Source organism: Dendropsophus ebraccatus, chromosome 12, assembly GCF_027789765.1.
Source record: "Dendropsophus ebraccatus isolate aDenEbr1 chromosome 12, aDenEbr1.pat, whole genome shotgun sequence".
In the NCBI taxonomy this organism is placed as follows: domain Eukaryota; kingdom Metazoa; phylum Chordata; class Amphibia; order Anura; family Hylidae; genus Dendropsophus; species Dendropsophus ebraccatus.
In genome coordinates, this window is record NC_091465.1 from 40,318,604 (window position 1) to 40,338,387 (window position 19,784).

Here is a 19,784-nt window from a genome sequence, read left to right on the forward strand (position 1 = left end):
ATAATAAAAAAAAATACAAAATAATAATAATAAAAAATCATAGACTGTTTCCTATATTCTTGATTGTATAGGGTAACAATATAAGAATAAAAATTCAGCTTTAAAAATGAACTACTCAATGGTGGGAATTAAAGATACACAATTCGTAATAAAAATTTCAGGACAAGAGCTATAAGCATGAATCTGTCACATGAGATTGAGCGTTGTGGCTTGTTCACATGACTGTATCTCAACTTTGTATATGCTTACATATTTCTTTTCACCAAAAAGAAAATTGAAATCTCAGCTGGAGAAGGAAAACTTTCTTTAGGTAAAGTTTTTTCATCTTTCTCCAGCTGGGATACAATTCTAGTAAACAGAAAATCTGGAAGGCTATACTTCGAGATAAATTGTGCATGACCCCTAGACTAGCTCATACTAAGTTTCTCCACTCTACTTCATACTTCAGCCTAAGCAAGGTTTAAAGGGAACCTGTGATCATTTTCATTTTGCCTGACTCAAGTGTCATTGGGGCGGTCCCTAGTGGGTTCTCTCCGTCCCACTGTCTTGATTGATATATCTTTCCCAGTACCCAAACAGAGAGAGATTTTTTTTTATTAGGGCTAGTGAGGTGGGGAGAATCCCCTAGGCCCCAATGGTTCGTGGCTTAGACAGGATGAAAGTGATAAAAGGTTCCCTTTCAAGTATAATTTGCTTTAGTATGAGTCCCTGTGCTATAGGTATATGGGTTGAGTCTGGAAGAGTGAGGAGGAAGGTAAGCGTTGAAATGAAAATGGCTCCTGTGACAGTGCACACATACACACATATAGGTGATGGGTCAAGATAGGGTACTCTACCAGCACAATGCTACCTAGGATTGTGGGAATTTAACCTTAAAATACCTTTTTTTAAAAAAAAATCTTCATTCTTTCTTAACATGTACACAACAGAAAACATAAGAATCAGCTCGGCAGCCATCTTAAGATAACCCCTACATTTCAAATTTTGTAAGACAATATAGGTGCAGCTCTACTCAGCAATATACAGTGGGATTGACAAGAAAGCAACGCACTTACCCTGCTAACACCTTCTATAGCAGCAATGACATCTCATTGTTTTACACTTTAAACAACCTTAGACTGAACCCTTCAGACAACACAATAATATTACAGATTATATAATACAGGCTGTTCTTAGTACAGTTATGTGAAGAGTTGAATGCATCAGTTTCACAGCTGGTGGTACTGCCCACGTTTACTACCATAGATTTCAAACAAAATGGCAGGAGGGTACAGCTGTCCATTCCTACTGTAGAAACACTGTAGCGGGCATTACAGCCCTGTAATAAGACACAGCACTGAGAGAGAGGAAGATTTGTGTGGAAGAAAAGAATGAGGCGAGGAATGCGGGAGGAAAAAGGAAAATATCGTAACTTACAGTGACAAGGCATGGAAGCAAAAGAATAGGCTAAAAGGGTAAAGGAGGTAGAAAGGTGGAATAGACAGATATGGGAAATAGAAGGGCTTTCTATGAGCGTTGAAAATATTTTAAATTTGATTTATCAGAGCAGAAGGAATTTTTTCCCATGTACACCCCTCTTTTTTCCTCCAGCTTGTTCACTTGTGAATAAAAAAGGCACATCCGCTTATATTTCCACCAACTGTCCGAGGTGGGGTGGGGGGATGGAGTTGTCGGAGCTTCCTCACGCTTGTAGTGCAGTTGGTTCTGTAAAGTCTCTCTTTTTTTAAGCTCTACTTTGTTACTTAAGTGAGGCAAAATTCACTTCCCAGAGAAGAGCAGAATGACTCCTCTGTATCACACACTTGATATCCAGAAAGGGACACAAAAAATAAGCACCATGATGGAGAGTGCACAATAAACTCAACAACAATGGGCCAGACAGAAGGAATTGCACAATATGAATTGGAGTTAAACACTGGAAAAACTGTATGATGTGAACAGTCCCTGTAGAAGGTGACATGAGGACAGAAAGATCAGGCAATCGGTGGGAAGAGATGGACGAACAGTGTGATTTTCACAGGAAAGAGCTCTTATAAAAACAGCAATGCTCAAGCGCATGTACGGAAACTTAAAGGACAGCTACATGGCCACAGTTAGATGATAAGTAAAAGCAGCCCCAATGGGAAGTGGCATGGACAAACTTAGGAGAAAACTTAGAAGGAAATGGCACTGGACAGAGTATAAAGCACCCCAGCAGGAAGTGAGACAAAAACCAGCCAGGAACACAACGATAACTTCTCGGGAAAGTGAAATAAAAAACAAGCAAGGCACCAAATTGTCTGCAGATGATAAATATGCCTCTTCAGTGAACGAGGAGCCTGTGAGATATGGGTGCAGAGAGCTCTGCGCACAGTATCCTCCTGCACTGAGGAGCCCGGAATCCATATTTTTACTTGCAACCCTAACCCCCCCACCCCTCCACAAAATAAAAACAAACATTTCAAGCTCCTGTTATTCCCATGAAAGGAAAGTGGCAAACAATAAAAGCAGAGAGTGTTGTGGGGCAATCACTTTATACTAGATGGGTCCCCCGCTCCTCCATCCGCTCCAAAACCAAATGATAAAAAAACGCAAGACGTTGGAAGGTCCTTCTCCCTTAGGGCGGTGAGTCTAAACAGAGCTCACACCCTTCAACAAGGCCAGGCTAGATAAAATATTCCTTCTTCTCTTCACAGCTGTTCTGCCCACCCTCTGCATTGATGATTGCAGTATCTGCGTCTGCCGCGTCATCTGCGCCTTTGGCTTCATGGGTGAAGTATGTTCCTGTATGAGATAAAAATATATATATATTATAACTCCTATAATGGAGAAGGATGGTGTACAAATTATTTCATGTCATATGTCACAACCACCTTATACTTTAATGTACAAGAAGCTTTGTAATTACCAGCAAGTAGTAGTTCTACATTTTAAGACTCAATATAATGACATTGTAAGGCATGGTTCACTGAAGGAGAACAACATGGCATAATATAATTGAAATAATATAGAAATCATTTCATTCAACATGTATCTATGGTATATTAAAAGTGCACTGTAATTTTTTACAATACACTTTTACGGGTCCTGGCTCCCATTCGCCACTGCCGGGCGTCATCTTCTGCAAAAACAGGGTATTGGTTGGTGGGACTTCTCTTTTAATAGTCTTTATAATTTCTTTGTCAAATTGTACCCATTCCTTAAAACACATACACACTGTCTATACAAACTATAAAGGACATACACACAAACAAAAAGTGTTACAACAAATGTTCTTAGGGTGTGTTCACACCTACAGGATCCGCAGCAGATCTGCAGCAGATCCGCAGCAGATTTGATGGTGCAGATATGATGCTGTGTTCAGTTATTTAAAAGAAATCTGCTGCGGATCTGCTGCAGATCCGCAGCAGAAAATACGCTGCGGATCCGGTAAGTGTGAACGTACCCTTAAAGTGGAAAATATTTATGTACAGTGAAACATAGCTCTTCCCCTTCCCCATATTTGCCATATTTACTGTATATGGCGCTATCGGAAAGTACTTCCTGCAACCCATAGCACACACGTTAATGGTGCCTGCTCAGTACCTCAGCTGACAACCTCCCGCAACACCAGAGATCAGTCAGCTTTACACCGGCAGCCATAATACAATGCACAATCACATCCCACACTGGGACTATAAAAAGTTAAAATAATTAAAAATATTTGCCTCTTCTCCTCTTATAAAATTTTCCATTATTGATATGGTGAGGCAAAAACAATTGTTGTAATTGTACTGACCCAAAGGCCAAAGTTGGTGTAAGTTATGGTACAGTAAATGCCTAAAAAATTAAAGCAAACAAACATTTTTTTCCCCATTCTCCTCCATTAATAAAAAAAAAATCTTGCCCTTAGAGGTAATAGGGTATAAAATAAAATCATATGACTTCTGTTCACTGGAAAAATAAACATAAAATTTAAAACGCTTATTTACCTTTATGCCGAGCAAAGTAGCGTCCCAAGATGATGAGAAGGCAGAGCATAGCGAAGACAACAACAGCAACAACTCCCCCGATTACAGCATGGTCTACACCTAGAGGACCCTCTTCTGCTGCCCGGGTATCTGTTAGAAAAATAGATGGGTAAGAAATACAGTAGGACAAGAGGCATTATTACACACTAAAAAAGTTACAGCGGCACTAAGAAGGTTTCTGCATGGATGACTATCTCAATAATAAGTGGTGATTTAGAAGGTTACAGAATATGAGCAAAATTAAGGTTTCTTCAAAGAAATAGTCAAGGATGAAGTCTTAATAGCTGCATTAGTAATAGGAATCATCAGATTTGTGAAACCACGCTTAATGCCACTGCAATTTTGTAGATTTGATCAAACAGCTCTATTAGAAAGGACAAGACACTAAGATTAGTGAACTATATTAGTATGAAATTATATTATAAAAATTTAACTTTTTACTGTTCTACCTAATACTGTATCAGGTGCTTTATGAACACTGCCCGAACAAGACCACAGAAACCCATACAGTACAAACACTGTGCAATGCTAATAACAATTAGGCGACCTAATAATACCATCCGCATAGATGGGGTCATGTAGAACAGTCTCCTTTTCTCCTAGAGGGAAGTTACCATTAGGTGATATCACAGTTACATTTTATAAAAGCTGCGTTGGTGAACAATCTAATAACTAAATCAAACTGGAAATTAAAAGAGTTAAAAAAAATGCAATCTTGTATATCGCCAACTATCGGATTAAGACATACATTATCGTAAACTATAGAATGCCAAAATATATCAGGATCAATTTATTGACTGAGAATAACAAAACGAATTAGCAATGCTGCTCTCTAATAACATGGTTAAAGGTTTGATGAACTCAGGAAAGAAATAGTTCAGAGCTTTCCCACTGAGCCTCGGCTGATAGAGCTGTCATTTACAGGTTCCGACTGAATGTCTCTAAGCAGAAACCCTAATGCTAAGTGACTGTTATTGATTCAAGTCCTGGTACAGGTAAGAAACTCAACGGGGACAGATAATTTATAAAGTCTATTCATGCAGTTCAAGCCAGAATCGGCAACAAGGCACCAGTATGGGGTCAAAAACGGAGGTTATAGGAAGCACTTTAATTAAAACAGTTTACAATATATCTGTCAGGTTCGAAGCTTAGAAGAAAAGAATGAAAATATCTGCAACATCTAATGATTATAAAAGTAACTATTACAGACCTATTACAAAAAGTTGCCCAAGAGATTACCTTTATTCTTTCCCAAACTATAAGACTACACACAAAAAAAAAACATTCAACAAAATAATAGTAACTATACAGATTCTATAAAATTGTCTGTATTTAGGAAAAAAAAAAACACTAACAAAAAACACAATTGCCATTTTACCCCTGCAAATGGTGCCAATATAATCTATTGTATGGTATTGCAGATCATCCTCATTCAAGTGACTGGAGTTAAGATGCAATAGTAGATATATTTCATGGACAGTGGTACTAGTCCTTAAAGGAACAAAAACAATACTTTTTTTGCTAATCCTGATAAAACTAAAGTCCTAAAATTTTTAATTATCAATCTTATTACCTGCATCTATTAGCCAGAGCAAAGGCTTCTTCTTGCAATAAAATGGAATAGTCCAAAGCTCATAACCTTTTAAACCAATCCAACGCCGAGACAAAAAATCACATCTAAGTTGCCAACATAAACACCTATGCTCCATCCACGTGATAGGGGATATGTGTTTAATTATGGGTCTGAGTGCTGGGCCCTATGAGATTGGGACTCCTGAGTCATGGTGCAGCGGGGAGCATATTCAGCCACTGCTCCAATCATTGTCCAGGGGAGTGTAAAATATTGGCCGAGCTTAGTGTTCAGCTATCTTCAGCACTTCCAAGCAGTGATCTAGCACATGCTCTTATGCTTTAGGAGTTCAGTTCTTGAGACAGTGTTGGGATCCCAGTGGTTGGACTCTCCAAGTCAGACACAGCCTAATGGCCCTATTCCACGGAACGATTATCATTCGTTTTCGGACGATATCGACCGCTACGGACGATAATCGTTCCGTGGAATAGAGTGCAACGATCAGCCGACATCGTTCATGTCGGCTGATCGTTGCAGTCGCTTGTTTTTCAACATGTTGAAAAACAAGCGACTGATATAGCAGCGATCTGCTGCCATCGCTCCGTTGAATAGGAGCATCGGCAGCAGACGCTGCTATATCCTATGGGCTGCCCGGACGATCAGCGATCCCCCGGGCAGCCCCCCCGCAGCTCCCCGCCGCCCCCTCCCGCACTCACCCGCTCGCTGCAGCCGCGTTGAATAGCGGCGGCAGCGAGCGGCGAAGGAGCAAACGAGCGCTGACAGCGCTCGTTTGCTCCTCCAACGACCCGTGGAATACGGGCTTAAGTCCTGTGAATAGAGTGTGTCCATTAAATCCTCTTTAAATGGTTGGCCACTCAGGGCTCTTTTACAGGTTGCAGATGATGACTGCTTAATTGTTGGTGTGGCCAATAAATATTATCACTCACACTTACCCTGTTTACACAAAGCGATGCGTAACCTATAAAGGTAGTTTTATTGGCCACGACGAAGATGTAATCAGTCAGTGAACAAGAAAGTGGTTGTCTATCGGCTAGAACAATTCACAGAGCAATTGTCAAGGATGCCGCTCCTATAATCAAGCCCATGTAAAAGGGCCTTTACTAATACAATTATTAGGTGTACTTTAATAGTAATGTTATGGCTCCTCATTTGTAGTACCAGAGATATTAGATACACTTTACCCTTCTTACCCAATCCTTGCTTGCAAATGGAGATCCTGTTGATAAGATGGTAAAGCATGTATGTGCCTATAGAAAATACTTAGGGAGATGCATGGTCACATTGACCTCTATGACGGCCATTTTATGGATGACATCACTATTTGCAAGTTCTGGGAAAGACAAAGGAATGGTAGAGGTGAGTCTTATATCTCAAGACTGATGCCGTAGGTCTTTACTATGTGGCCAACCCTTTTAATGACCTTTATTAAAATCATTAAAAATGTTTTTACGACTAGTGTTATTTCTATCTAGTCTACATGATATATGTCTACGTGGTGAACAGACTTCAAGAAACCATAGGTCAAGGACAATCGAGAGTTTCCATAGCACTAGGCTCTTCTTCATAGTCTTGGTCCACCATTAATTAAACTGAATTAAGCCTCCTTGAAAGTAAATTATCCACTAAATTTGTCTACATAAGACTTCTATTATCTCTTTGCATCTCCCATTCATTTTTGAGTGGCACATCATGCATTAAATGTTATTTCATAGATGGCTGTGTGAAATCTTTTGTGCGGCGCTCGGTTATGTGCATGTTTTATTGGCCTTTTTTTTTTTTTTTTTTTGAATTCCAGAAATGTATTGCAAAAAGATTAAGCTTATTGTGAGCGGCTCTGATAACAAATACCAAAAAAAAAATGTATTAAAACATAATAAAAAAAAAATAATCCCGCAGAGCAGAGGTCGGTGTGACAACCTCACATGACAAATGCCACATTATTCACATTACTTGCAAATCCTAATATGCTATTTTAGAAGAACACTGAGTTTCTCCCCAGTTCAATTGCTGCAGAAACAAATGCTGATGGTCTAAATTATTCTAGTTGATATGTGAGCAGGGTGTAGAAAGAAGTCAAGAAAACGAAGAGTACTATAAGAGAAGCAGACCAGGTAGTATAATAAGGTAATATATTTAGCTGTGTATACATCAGGGATAGGGAACCTTCGGCCCTCAGCTTTTGCAAAAATTACAATTCCCATCATGCGTGGACTGCCAAAGGTTCCCCATCCCTGGTATACATGGACAAAAATTCCAAAAAGTGCCAATGCAGACAACTCCAATTTACCATCTCCCTGTTCTCTATAGACCAGGCCAATTCTTCCTCTATAATTGTCGCATTATTTCAACTCTGCAATCTGTCTCCTAATGACAGAGAGATCGCTGCCAGCGCTACTACTTCACCAGCAACACAATCGCATGTGCATCATTATTAGTTCCTAGAAGAATATCTTATTTCCATGGTCTATGATTGTTCAATAAATGGAACCACACACACAAGCATTTTTCGTAACAGGATTAGTTGTTCTACCATGCCACATGAACAACTGCATTGCCGCACCACATTGAAATAAGATTTCACCATCTCCAGGAGGTGGAATAAACCCTCTTTGTTACGGAGATTAATACATACTCTATTAACATACAATATGGTAAGATGTTTCTTAACTGGATATTATTGCCTTTCTTTACTACATATACTTTCCGGTACAGGACTGGAATTACATTGTGGTTTACATTTCTAACAACATGGCCAACCTTATGTCCATATCACTTGATTGGTCATTATGGGAAAATTTAATTATGGATTTTTTATGGATATTTTAGAACAAAGTTTTTTAGACGACACTTCTGTGTCTAGGGTGGTGCTCGTAGTAAGAAAAAATCCAGCAGTATTATAAAAGTTCATTCTTGGCACTCACCATTATACTTCACAAATTTTTATTGTAGAAAAAAGTCCAACACAAAAATATATAACAACAACAGGACATTTCGTCACCAAGCCTTCCTCAACTGTCAGTTGAAGAAGGCTTGACGCCGAAACGTCCTGTTGCTGTTATATATTTGGTGATGGACTTTTTTCTACAATAAAAGTTTTTGAAGCATGATGGTGAGTGCCGAGAATGAAATGTTATGGATATTTTAGAGCCGTGCTTCTTAACTGCTTCTACACCCCCAGGATATGATAAAAGTCTGTGCTGAAATCCTATGGAACAGATTAAAAGATAATAGGGCCCATTGTGCAGCAAAGGCGTATGTTGTGTAATAGATCTGTTACTGAATCATAGCTGCTACTTAGAAGAAGGGAATATAAAGAATAGAATGCACCATTCTGCACATTTTTTTCTGTTTATCCTGATCACTTCTACAGGACAGGACCCCAAACTAATGGAATCTAATTTCAAATTGTACATATAAACACTCCTCCCAATAAAATCAATGGAAAAAAACACTTGTCCCATATTTGACAAGGTAATTATGTTGTCTGAGATGCCAATAAAAACAACAAAAATACTCCAAACTAAAAAGAAAGTACTTGAAAAATACAAGATGAGATATAAAAGTGTTTTCAAGAGTTTTTTTTGATGGGTTTTAAACATAGGGACTGAGATTTGTCTGGATTGTTTGAAGCATTAAATCTATCAGGAAATGTTTAAAGGGGAAGTCCGGGCAACATAATTTTAAGATATTTTATTGTCCAACAAAAGTTATAAAAAATTACTAATAGACACTTATTATGGGAAAAAACATCTGTATAGTTTGGAGGAAAGAAGTGAAAGGGGGGACATGATCGAAGCCTTTAAACATATTAGAGGACTAAATAAGGTTCAGAAGGGAAGTATTTTTAAAACGAAACTAAACACAAGAACAAGGAGACAATCTGAGATTAGCTGGAGGAAAGATTAGAAGCAACATAAGAAAAATGTTACTTTACAGAAAGAGTAGTAGATGTGTGGAACAGACTTTCAGCAGATGTGGTTTTTAAACCTACAGCATTTGAATGTAAACATGCCTGGGATAAGATAGGCTAGTAAGGCTAGATGGACAAGTTGTTTTTTTTTTCTGCCAACAATCTTCTATGTTTATTATTATTTGTTTATATGTTTATTTTTGTTATTTTGGTCTCAGACAGATTGCAACCAATCACAAAATTCCAAAAATGATCTGTGATCTGCCAGACAAAAATCAGGCACATTTTTGTTAAATCTGGACAATTGTTTTTACCAAGTGTTTACCGAGTGTTTCTGTATAAGGAGGGGTAAGCCGCAGCGAAGGCTCTCCTGAAACAAAGGGGTCAGGTGATGATTTTTCATCACGCCAGCCCCTTTCTCTACTGACATCACCTGTTGTTGGACCGTTGGGAGAGTCCCATTCACCTTAGATTGACGTCCGGCGGGTTCAGGCAACTAAAGTCCAAGGTGTATGGAGACGTTAACTTTATGGGACTGTCCTGGTTGGCTGCTGACTTCTCCCCCCTCTTCGTTCTCATAATTGGTCTGGAGTAGTATTCTGGAAATGTTTACGTCAAATATTCTTTTTGAGTGCTGTGGTTTTTCTGGCTACTGTGATAGGGGTGAGAAACCCCTCCCCACAGAGCACCAACCACTATATCTCTTGATACTAGACATGTTCTGTGACCTGTGCAGAAGCCAATGTGCTTTTTAAATGGCGGAAAGAATGTCACCTTTATATGTGTTACCTGTCATTATAATCCTGCCTGTGACAATAATGACAACACTGCTGGAAAGTGATCTGTACAGAACATAAAGAACATAAAAATGCAAGACTTCAGGATTATTTTACAACATAGAAAGTAAAATTAGAAGAAAAAAAAAAACATAAATTTTTTTTATGAAAACATTATACCTAATTTAACCAATAGTTTATCTTTTGATGACACATTCTCTAAAGAAATATATTGTCTAGAATACTTTTTTTTCTGATTAGAACCAGATACTGAATGATTTTTTTTTAATTAATTTCCATTTTTTAAATTGTATTATTATTATTAGATTTTTAATTTTTGTAAGTTATTATAAGGGGAGACGGTTTGTGAGGCTACCATACATATTTGATGGTTGGCCGATCGCACAAAAAATGGCTGGTTCAGCCAACTTTAATGTGTATTGCCAGTTTCAGTCTTGTGCAAGTAAATAATCAAAACTGCAGCCAAGTTCTTAAGATTATTGGAGGCAAGCGCCAGTCTTGCACATGCATGTAATAAAACAATCAATGAGGATAGGTTATTCCCTCATGTAGCTAATGGTGCCCCAGATTGTTAAACAGTATAAATATATTAGTGATGATAACAGAACCCCCAGGATTGTAATAAAATGGCAAAGTAATCCATTTAATGGATAGTTTGCCTTCAGAATTTCCCTAATTATCTCTCATAGGAAACATATACTCATTAAAAAGCACATTGTAAAATGTTCCTTGTAGTGTGTCTTTTTTTTAAAGAGTTATCATCTCACAAAACTGATTTATCTCCCAGCTAGTAGACTCTGAAGTGTTAAAGGACGCCAGGATAAACTGTGAAGCAGTGATGGAGAAGGAGTATAGCTGACAAAGGAAAGATGAAAGTATACCGGAACAGTGGAAGGACTGAAGTAGTCAACACTGAAAGAAATAAGGACAATGTAGTTTGGGAGGCTGCAGATACTTAGTCTAGGCTTATTTCAAGACTTTATGAGTCTCCACAACTTCATAAACATCAATGACCTTATGAAGTATCGCTGTGATCCAAAAGCAAAACGATACAGAATGATATAAAGTAGGTAAGTAGACTATATGAGGGCGTATATACTTCAGTTATGTCTGCCTCTGGATAAAGCAGGGGGAGCTACAGGATCAGAAAAACATCATAGGAATAAAATCTGGAATCACAAGCAAGGCACTAGAACAAAGATTGAATTATTGTTAGGCAGACATTGCAGGTGTCTTCGGCACTAGCAAGGCTTAGGAGGTTATCCAGGATTAGAAAAAGCACTGCTACTGTCCGGAAAAAATATAATACAATTAAGTTCTATTCACTTCAATAGAAAATAGTTGCAAAATCCCACCCAAACTGAGGACAGTCTGACCATGTTGGGTGTTTCTCGGTAGAATTGTTATCTAGGAAAGAGAGGGACTTCCTTTGTATATCGAGTATACGGAGGGGGAAAAAAATACAGAGATGGGACATAGAGAATATGATTTGTTCCAACCCCAAAGATACAATAGGGACATCTGTCAAAGTACAAGAGAAACGTGGACAATTTGCATAGCAAAAAAAAGAAGAATCAAAGTAGTTTTCAGTGACCATCAGGAAACAGAAGGGATAACTAACCAGAAGAGGTATACAGTGCACTGGGAAGAAAGAGGACAGAGGGACAGATAGTAAAAGAAGGTGGATAGTGCATGAAGTGGCTCTTGGAAAGGTGGAAGAATAGGACCAAGTCAACACAGCAGGTTATAATGAAAAGCAAAGCCGCAAGTTGACATATAGAATAATGCAAAGGGCATAATGCCCAGCAGGACACTGTAGAAAAAGAGTACATGCTAAAAAGAAGTATTAGTGAGAATGAAGTACAAAGACGACCAGGTTAGTTAGGGGACAAAAAGATGAGAGTGACAGCATCAAGTGAACAAAAGAGAAGACAAAGAGCAGAATCTGCTAAATGGGACATAAAGGAAAATGTACATCAAGAACTTGAGCCAAACTGAGTTAAAATAGAACAAAGAACAATGTTACAATCTGAAATTCGATACTTCAATAAAGACTGCTGGTCTATCAGCATAGTATCAGGATGACACTAGAAGCTCTTTCTGGAAGGATCACTAGTCCTAGGTAACAAATAAAGAATACATGTAGGCATGCACCGTACGTGCAGTTTTCTTCTTCTTCTAGAAACAGATTTTACAGTATACTTAACGCACAATACTTCTGTACTGTGACAAACTCACAAGAATACACATACCAAACACACGAGGAAAAGAGGAGCAAAGACACATACAAGGATCAGGCATTTACTACCATGCAATGATTTAGTCGTGCGCAGCATGCCAAAATGCCACCTACTACAACCATGCACATATGCAGGAACACAGACAGCATGTAAACCTGTAATGGTTCGAGAATTTGCTTTGAAATTTAAAAGGGATTTTAGACATACTGTTCATTATTCTAAAAAAAAAAAGCTCTAGTTTTTAGGTGTTGTCCGGTATTGCAGCCTCTTCGGCCGAGCTACAATCACAAAAAAACCCAAGAATAGCAGTTTCTGGAAGAAAGCACTCATGCAGCTCCTCTACTGTATCTCCTATAAATACTCATTCTCTGTCATATTCTGTACATTTCATGGTCATGAAAACTGGAACTTATTCTGCAAATTGCTAGCACGCAATCTACCGTGTCAGAGGTGGCGGTAGAGAAGCTTCATGCGCAGTGGTATGATAATAACATACTTGTACATGTACTGGGACCTGCTTGAGTGAGTTAGCTACTTGGACAGGATATGGCAGGCCTATTACCCCCAGGGCCCCTGTATATTGGAGGTATTACACCAATAAAACAGCTGTGCAAAAGGCAACACATACATTAAATTTTACTGAAATAAATGACTTGTAGACAGCATGGCATCCATCATCAGCAATGTTAACAAGAACATTTTCCACTTTATGATACTGCAGGTAGGGGATATATGAGGTTACACAAGTAAATGTATATAATGTCAGCTGTGGAATGATAAGACAGAAGAGATGGAGCCAGGACCTTACAGGCCATGAGGTGATTTGAGTATCTCGCCTCAGGCTGTGAGAGGCAGACATAAATCATGCAATCTAGCATCTTCTGCATCACACAGCTCTTTTTTGTTCTCTTGTTCTGTAATCTCGGCTCAGTTTACTCCATAACCTGCAAATGATGGCTGGAAACAGATGTGGAACGCAAGGCAGTTAGGACTCTGAATGCAATAATTCTTTAGTAACTGTATAACTACAGTATTTTATAGAGGTATACAGTACACTTTGCAGGTACTGTTATACAGTACTTTGCAGATATTTTGTGCATAAACCTTTCTTACTTATAATAGAGGTATACAGTACACTTTGCAGGTACTGTTATACTTTGCAGATATTTTGTGCATAGACCTTTCTTACTTATAATTTTCAATAGGGGGCTGCATCACTATTGTTTTTGCCTCAGGTTTGGCGTCAGGAAAATTAGAGTGCAGGACAGAGCTCTAAACTAACAAGGGAATGAGAAATATAAAAGAGGGGAAAGCAAAGAGTTAACAAGATTAAAACCACAAAGCAGCCATAGCAGCAGTGAAGGAGGAGAAAGGGGAAGTGAAAACAGAAGGCCGAAAGTGGCGTCTGTGGCCAAGACACAAAAACACGGAGAGTAAGACGGAAGGAGGTCAGGCAAACACAGCCCCCATGAACGTGAAGAATCCTGATTAAAACCAATGCCGGCAAACCAATATTAATAAATCCTCTCCAGCTTGGGAGGAGGAGTAATGCAAACTGTCAGCCAGTGTATCATTTATCCAAGAGAAGTGCTGATAAATTCCTCCTGATTAAACTTCTCCGCAGACTCACTGTATCTAGAAATTAATGTATACAGACAGAATGTCACAATGTATATCTGGGGAACGTGTCTCCAGACCTCAGACATTGTAATTAGATGAAGGTGCTGAGCTGCTACAGTACAATATCCTACTAAACAGGAGAGGAGCCTATGTACACAGGCCACACATAACCTGCCCAGCAACAAAGGTTAGCCGTGTTGGCGGAGCTGTGCCAGACTAATCACAATATACACTAGGCATGAAAAGCAGATAAAATAACCATGCATTCGATTTCCTAAACAGCCTTCAGCTGCCCTGCTCTATTTTCACATCACTCCTGCAGCTAATAGGAGTGAATCAGCTAATATGCTGTTTAAGCAACTTCCTAATATATTCAGGAGAAGAACCCCAAAGGTGGATTCATCACATAAAAGAGATTTTATATGAGAGATATGTAATGTATTAATGCAAACTGCTACACGCACCCATGTGTACACGGCAAAACACTGCCACCTCAACACATGACAAGGAATGCCTAGTGACTCGAGCAACGTTCTCATTACCACCGATAGATCTAGTCCCATGTTTTTAAAAAAAAAAAAAAAAAATGAAATAAATAATAATAATGAATGGATTCCAAAAAGAGGAAGCAAGAGAAGAAATAATAAGAGGAGAAAATAATAATATAAGCTCAGCATAATAAATCCCACGTTCAGTTAATAGGCAACACAGTCTTCAGCTTCTTGTCACCGGGACTGCAACAAAGGATAAAGCAAGAGCTAAAGCAAGCACATGAGAGTCCTCAAAACTGGAGCAGTGGCCCAAAGCAAGCCATCAGATTAACGTCACATGGCCCTTAATTAATGTAAGAGCTGGAACCTGATTGACTGCTAGACTATAGTAGTAAAGAATCTAAGAGGTGGCCATACACTTAAAGGGAATTTGTCAGATGGTGTTAAGCGTCAACCTGGCACATATTGACATTTTGGTATGTGCAAATCGGTGGTGCCGTGCCAAATCTGGCTTTTATGATCCGGTTTAGGAGATATGCCCACAATTACAAATGTGCTAATTACCAAAGTCAGGTGCACAGTAAAGGCCCTATTACGCAAAGCGATTATTGGCCGTATCTGGCCGGTATGGCTGATAATCATCTCGTGTAAAAGACGACAACAATCAGCCGACATGCACGATGTTGGCTGATCGTTGTCCTTCAACATGTTGAAAAATCAACAAACTAGATAGCAGTGATATGCTGCTGTCACTATGCAATAGGAGACCGCCGCTATCTCCTATGAGCTGCCCAGATGATCCAGCGATCACCCGGGCAGCCCTCCCACTCATCCGCTCGCTGTCAGTCCGTGTAATAGCGCCGGCAGTGAGCAGGGAACGAGGAGCAAGTGAGCGCTGACCTGACAGGTTGTCACTGGCTTGCTTGAATCGCCCTGTGTAATAGGGGCTTTAGTGGTGCCAATGCCCCCAAATGCATGACTTTTTCTGCCTGTCTGGCAGACTGTGTTGCATATGAACTGAAATCGGGATTTAATATGTTGAGCTTTAAGGGGCAAAACGCTACTGTATTTCTTCCCTTGATTACCCTTTTGGGATCCATTTCTTTTTTTCTTATTATTATTTATTATTAGGCAGCATCATGGCTGGGCAGGAAAAGCCATGCATTGAAGGTGTAGGGCCCAGTGTACCAAACTAGGTCATTAGCATGTTTGGAGTTTTGGGCATCTCTCTTGAATGGGACCTGGACTTGACATGGCACAACCAATCTGCACAGACCTATTTTCAAGGTTGGTGCTAGATTTGCTTTAACATTGTAACTAATCACATCACCAGATAAAAGCTGAAAGCACCTTTACAGACTGTACTCTGATTTGTGACCTTCTACTTGTGAGATGGGCAATTTTTCATATATGCAAATGAGCAGCAAGTCCGCCTACAGAGTGGGTCTGATTGCAGAATAGGGGTGACTACCTGCATAGCCAAGTGGTTAGGAACTATGTGGTGCAGTGTTGTATCCCTTTAATTCCAAGTGACGTTGGACATCTACAAATCATAAAGTGATAGCCTATTTTAAAGATATGCCATCACTTGAAAACCCATTTAAGACTGCAGTTGGTTGGATGCTCATTTGGCCGACATCTATTCCTCCCAACTCCAACATGAATACGTTTATTTAATGGAGAGAGCCTAGAGCAGGGAAGGCGAACCGTGGCACTCCAGCTGTAGCCAACCTGGGCAGCCAAAGCCATATCTCCAGGCATGATGGGAATTGCAGTTTTGCAACAGCTGAAGCGCCAAGGTTCACTATCACTCGCCTAGTGGAACAAATTATTGGGCATGCTGAAATTCAACAGGTCCAAATCTTCTCTCCCTTGAAACACTCCATCAGGGAAGAGTAGGATAAACATTAGATTGTCATTCTATCATTAGACTGCATTTATTTATGCTGTATGGCCACCCTACAACTCCTCAATTGTGAAACTGTCTATTCAAGACATGTCTCATGGCTGGCATCCCATTTATTCTAATTAAACCTTGTTTTAATCATACATTTTAAGTAGATATCAAAAACACTTTTTTTTCCAGCTAACTGACTTCAGCAAAATAGAAAGGACTCAGCATTTCACCTTGCCCCTTGAAGATCCCTCCAGTTGCATAAACCATTAGTGCAGTCATGCATTTCATGCACAGGTCTCAGGAAAGGACCAGAATGTAGACAAGACAACCCCAACAGAGCAACAAGCCAGGCTAGACCTTGTAAAGGGATCTGTAGAAGAAAGGGGAATTGAGCGTATAACCCACCTCTGAGGGAAAGGACAATAGATGGTTATGAATATAACTAATCTTAGGAAAGAACAATGGACAATAAATAATGGATCTCCAACACCCAACCCAATTATTGGCCTATGAAATGATCCCTTTACATTACTGGCATGGCTTGCTGACATCTGGAAATAGAGAACAGAAAGCTGATACCAACCGTGAACTGCAGGCTCTGTCGTTGCACTTGCGTCTACACACGGGAAGAGGAGGAGGAAGGGAAGAAACGGAAGGAACAGCATGCAAAAAAAGGGAAAAATGGGACAAAATAAAGGGAACAGATAATACACAAGCAATAATGAATCTCACACAGCATTGAATTTGTAAGACAAGGGAGAACGTGACAGTCATACAGAGAGACACCTCACACTTACCTCCAGTCCTGAAAGGAGCACAACCTTCTAGGACCAAAGGAACTATGGGTAGTGGAGGCTTAATAATACAGTTCTAGGGGTGGTTATATTTTGGTTCTCAACATCGCCCTACCTTTATACTTTAAAGAACATACCATGTAATGGAATAGTAAAACTAACAGTTATCTAGTATATTATTACTGTAGCCGAAATGTCGAGCTGTAATTTAAAGAGTTTGTCCAAGATTGGAGAAAAAAATAAGTCTTATGCTTTTTTTTCTAAAAAATGAATTGTGCTTGTTCATGGCTTGTGTCTGGTATTGCAAAAAGCAGACTTTGCCTAACCCTGGACAATCCCTTTAACCCGTACACATTGGAAGTAGTAAAATATTCATGATCTACAGCATATTCATTCACTAGTAACTAGATGCTGTCTCCGAACTCTATTTCTCAGCTGTATTCTATTGAGATTTTAAATAAGTATGATATATTGACAATTTCCTTAGACATTAATATAAAACCAGTTACTGGGAAATATGCAGGGTTCAGATTTGGTATATACAGTGTTTGTACACATTGATGTAGTTACCATGTATCAAATACTGAATGAGCGTGTTCAAAGCTTTAATTTATAATCACTTGCCATATGGTCTACCAAGTAGGCATGCCACAAGACAACCAAGCCTATCCAGCCAAAAAGGCTACCCATATAGTTAGCAAATGCTTAGTCTTATACTTACGCTGATAAAATGAAATAAAAAATTTGAAAATAATTTGAAAATAATTTATTTAAAAAGTATACAATAATACCTGAGTAAACTACATAAATGTTAGCAAAAAGGTTCTACAAAACCTATACCACCCATGTAAAAATGTGACCAACTCATTACATTGATAAACTATTTTAACTGCATAAACTCGACCGCTTGGCATTTGATAGGCTGTATCCATATTTTCCAGACAAATGCCGGGCGTTCAGGTTCGCACAAACCTGAGCTTACTGTAAGTTGGTTCATCTCTAGCAGTGAAAATTGCAAACAGTCTTGACATTGAGGTTGAAGAACTTTAGATGACTCTCCATGGTAGAGTTGCTTTAACTTACACCCTGGTTGTTTTTTCTGAGTGAACTGCACGGTTCAGCTCCTATCTACTGGGCATTCGTTTTTATTTTCTCTTCAGGCAATCACATGTAGAACTGTTGTGGATTATGGTTAGTTTCAAAATATGTTTATATAAATGACTGGAAAAACTTACAGAGAACTATCAGGAACATAACTCTTTCTATAATAACAAAATGATGTCACCATTAGAGATGAGCAAACCTCTAGCATGCTCGGCTTCATCCATGTTTTCCTGGACTCCCCAGAGCTGCATTAAACTTCTTCAGCCACTGGTAATTCAAATGCAGATTGTATGGGTTCAGACGAAACCGACTGGGCTTGAGGTTCGCAAAAAAAGTCCAACAAGAAAATTGTATATGATCTAAAATGTGCTGAATGTAGTTTACAGTCAAATAAATGGATCTGCCAAGGACATGTTGTGGTATACTCCAGCATATGTCCAATCCCCAGGGTTTCCGACGTATACCATAAAATTTACTGGCATACAGAGGGAAACTAGGCTTAACACCACCATGTTTGACTGCAGGTATGGTGGTCTTTCTCTGACATAGTTGTGACTAATCTCTTATAATATTACTTCAAATGGCTTGAAGATTATCCATAATCAGCCATTTTTCTCCCTCTCTATAACTTTTTCTATCATGGCTTCTTTACATAAGCTATACCAGTCATGATCAATTTTAAAAAAGACTATATAGACTCCCATATCTATTGGTGAGAAGTCAGACAACCCTATCTAATTTTGACAATACTGGCTGGCTGTCCAATGTAAGTGGTGGTCTGACTCTTTCCCGGCTAATCATGCTGGGGAAGAGAAGGATTTCAACAACTCAATCCTTTGTTCTTTAGGAGATTTGCTACATCCAGAGGGGGATACACCTTGGAATACACAATACTTTTAAGTAGTTTTTCCCCACCGAGTTACAAGAATGCACCATACATTAGGATTATGATTTTGAAATACTACATTATATGGAATATTATTATAAATTTTCCTTACTGACCAATTGGTTCTACATTACAAAAAAAAAAAAGCTCTCAGGATACAGACAGACTTTATAAGCATGGAGTCATTTACATACGGCATCATTTATCATAACCACACAGCTCAGCCTCCTTATGCATTTTAGGGATGAAAAGGAAGCACATACTGTAATTTACTACAGATCCACAGACCAGAGCCTGAGAATAGCTCGGTCATGCTTGAAAATCCCTTTAATTAGGTAAATATGCCCTCATGAAATTACCATGCACTACAGGAACCAGCAGAAATAAATCACTTGACCCTGTGTGCGCTGAGCAAACACCTGTGTAATGTAACGGTGCTACCAGGGATGCAGGGTTGTAAAATAA

The 19,784-nt window shown here is 39.1% G+C and overlaps 1 protein-coding gene across 5 annotated transcripts in view; it reads right to left on the bottom strand.

The window, feature by feature from the left end:
• Positions 1 to 895: 895 nt before the first annotated feature.
• The window catches only part of CADM1 (cell adhesion molecule 1), a 211,444-nt gene continuing 192,555 nt past the window's right edge, over positions 896 to 19,784 (bottom strand). For 4 of the 5 annotated variants that reach the window (XM_069947024.1, XM_069947023.1, XM_069947021.1 and 1 more), the window contains 3 exons: positions 17,119 to 17,151; positions 3,951 to 4,079; positions 896 to 2,763 (listed from right to left, as the gene is read on the bottom strand). In XM_069947024.1, coding sequence (XP_069803125.1) covers positions 2,645 to 2,763; positions 3,951 to 4,079; positions 17,119 to 17,151 — 281 coding nt within the window. In that variant the 3' untranslated portion in view covers positions 896 to 2,644. The remainder of the gene's footprint in view (positions 2,764 to 3,950; positions 4,080 to 17,118; positions 17,152 to 19,784) is intronic. The other variant, XM_069947022.1, reaches the window with a different exon arrangement.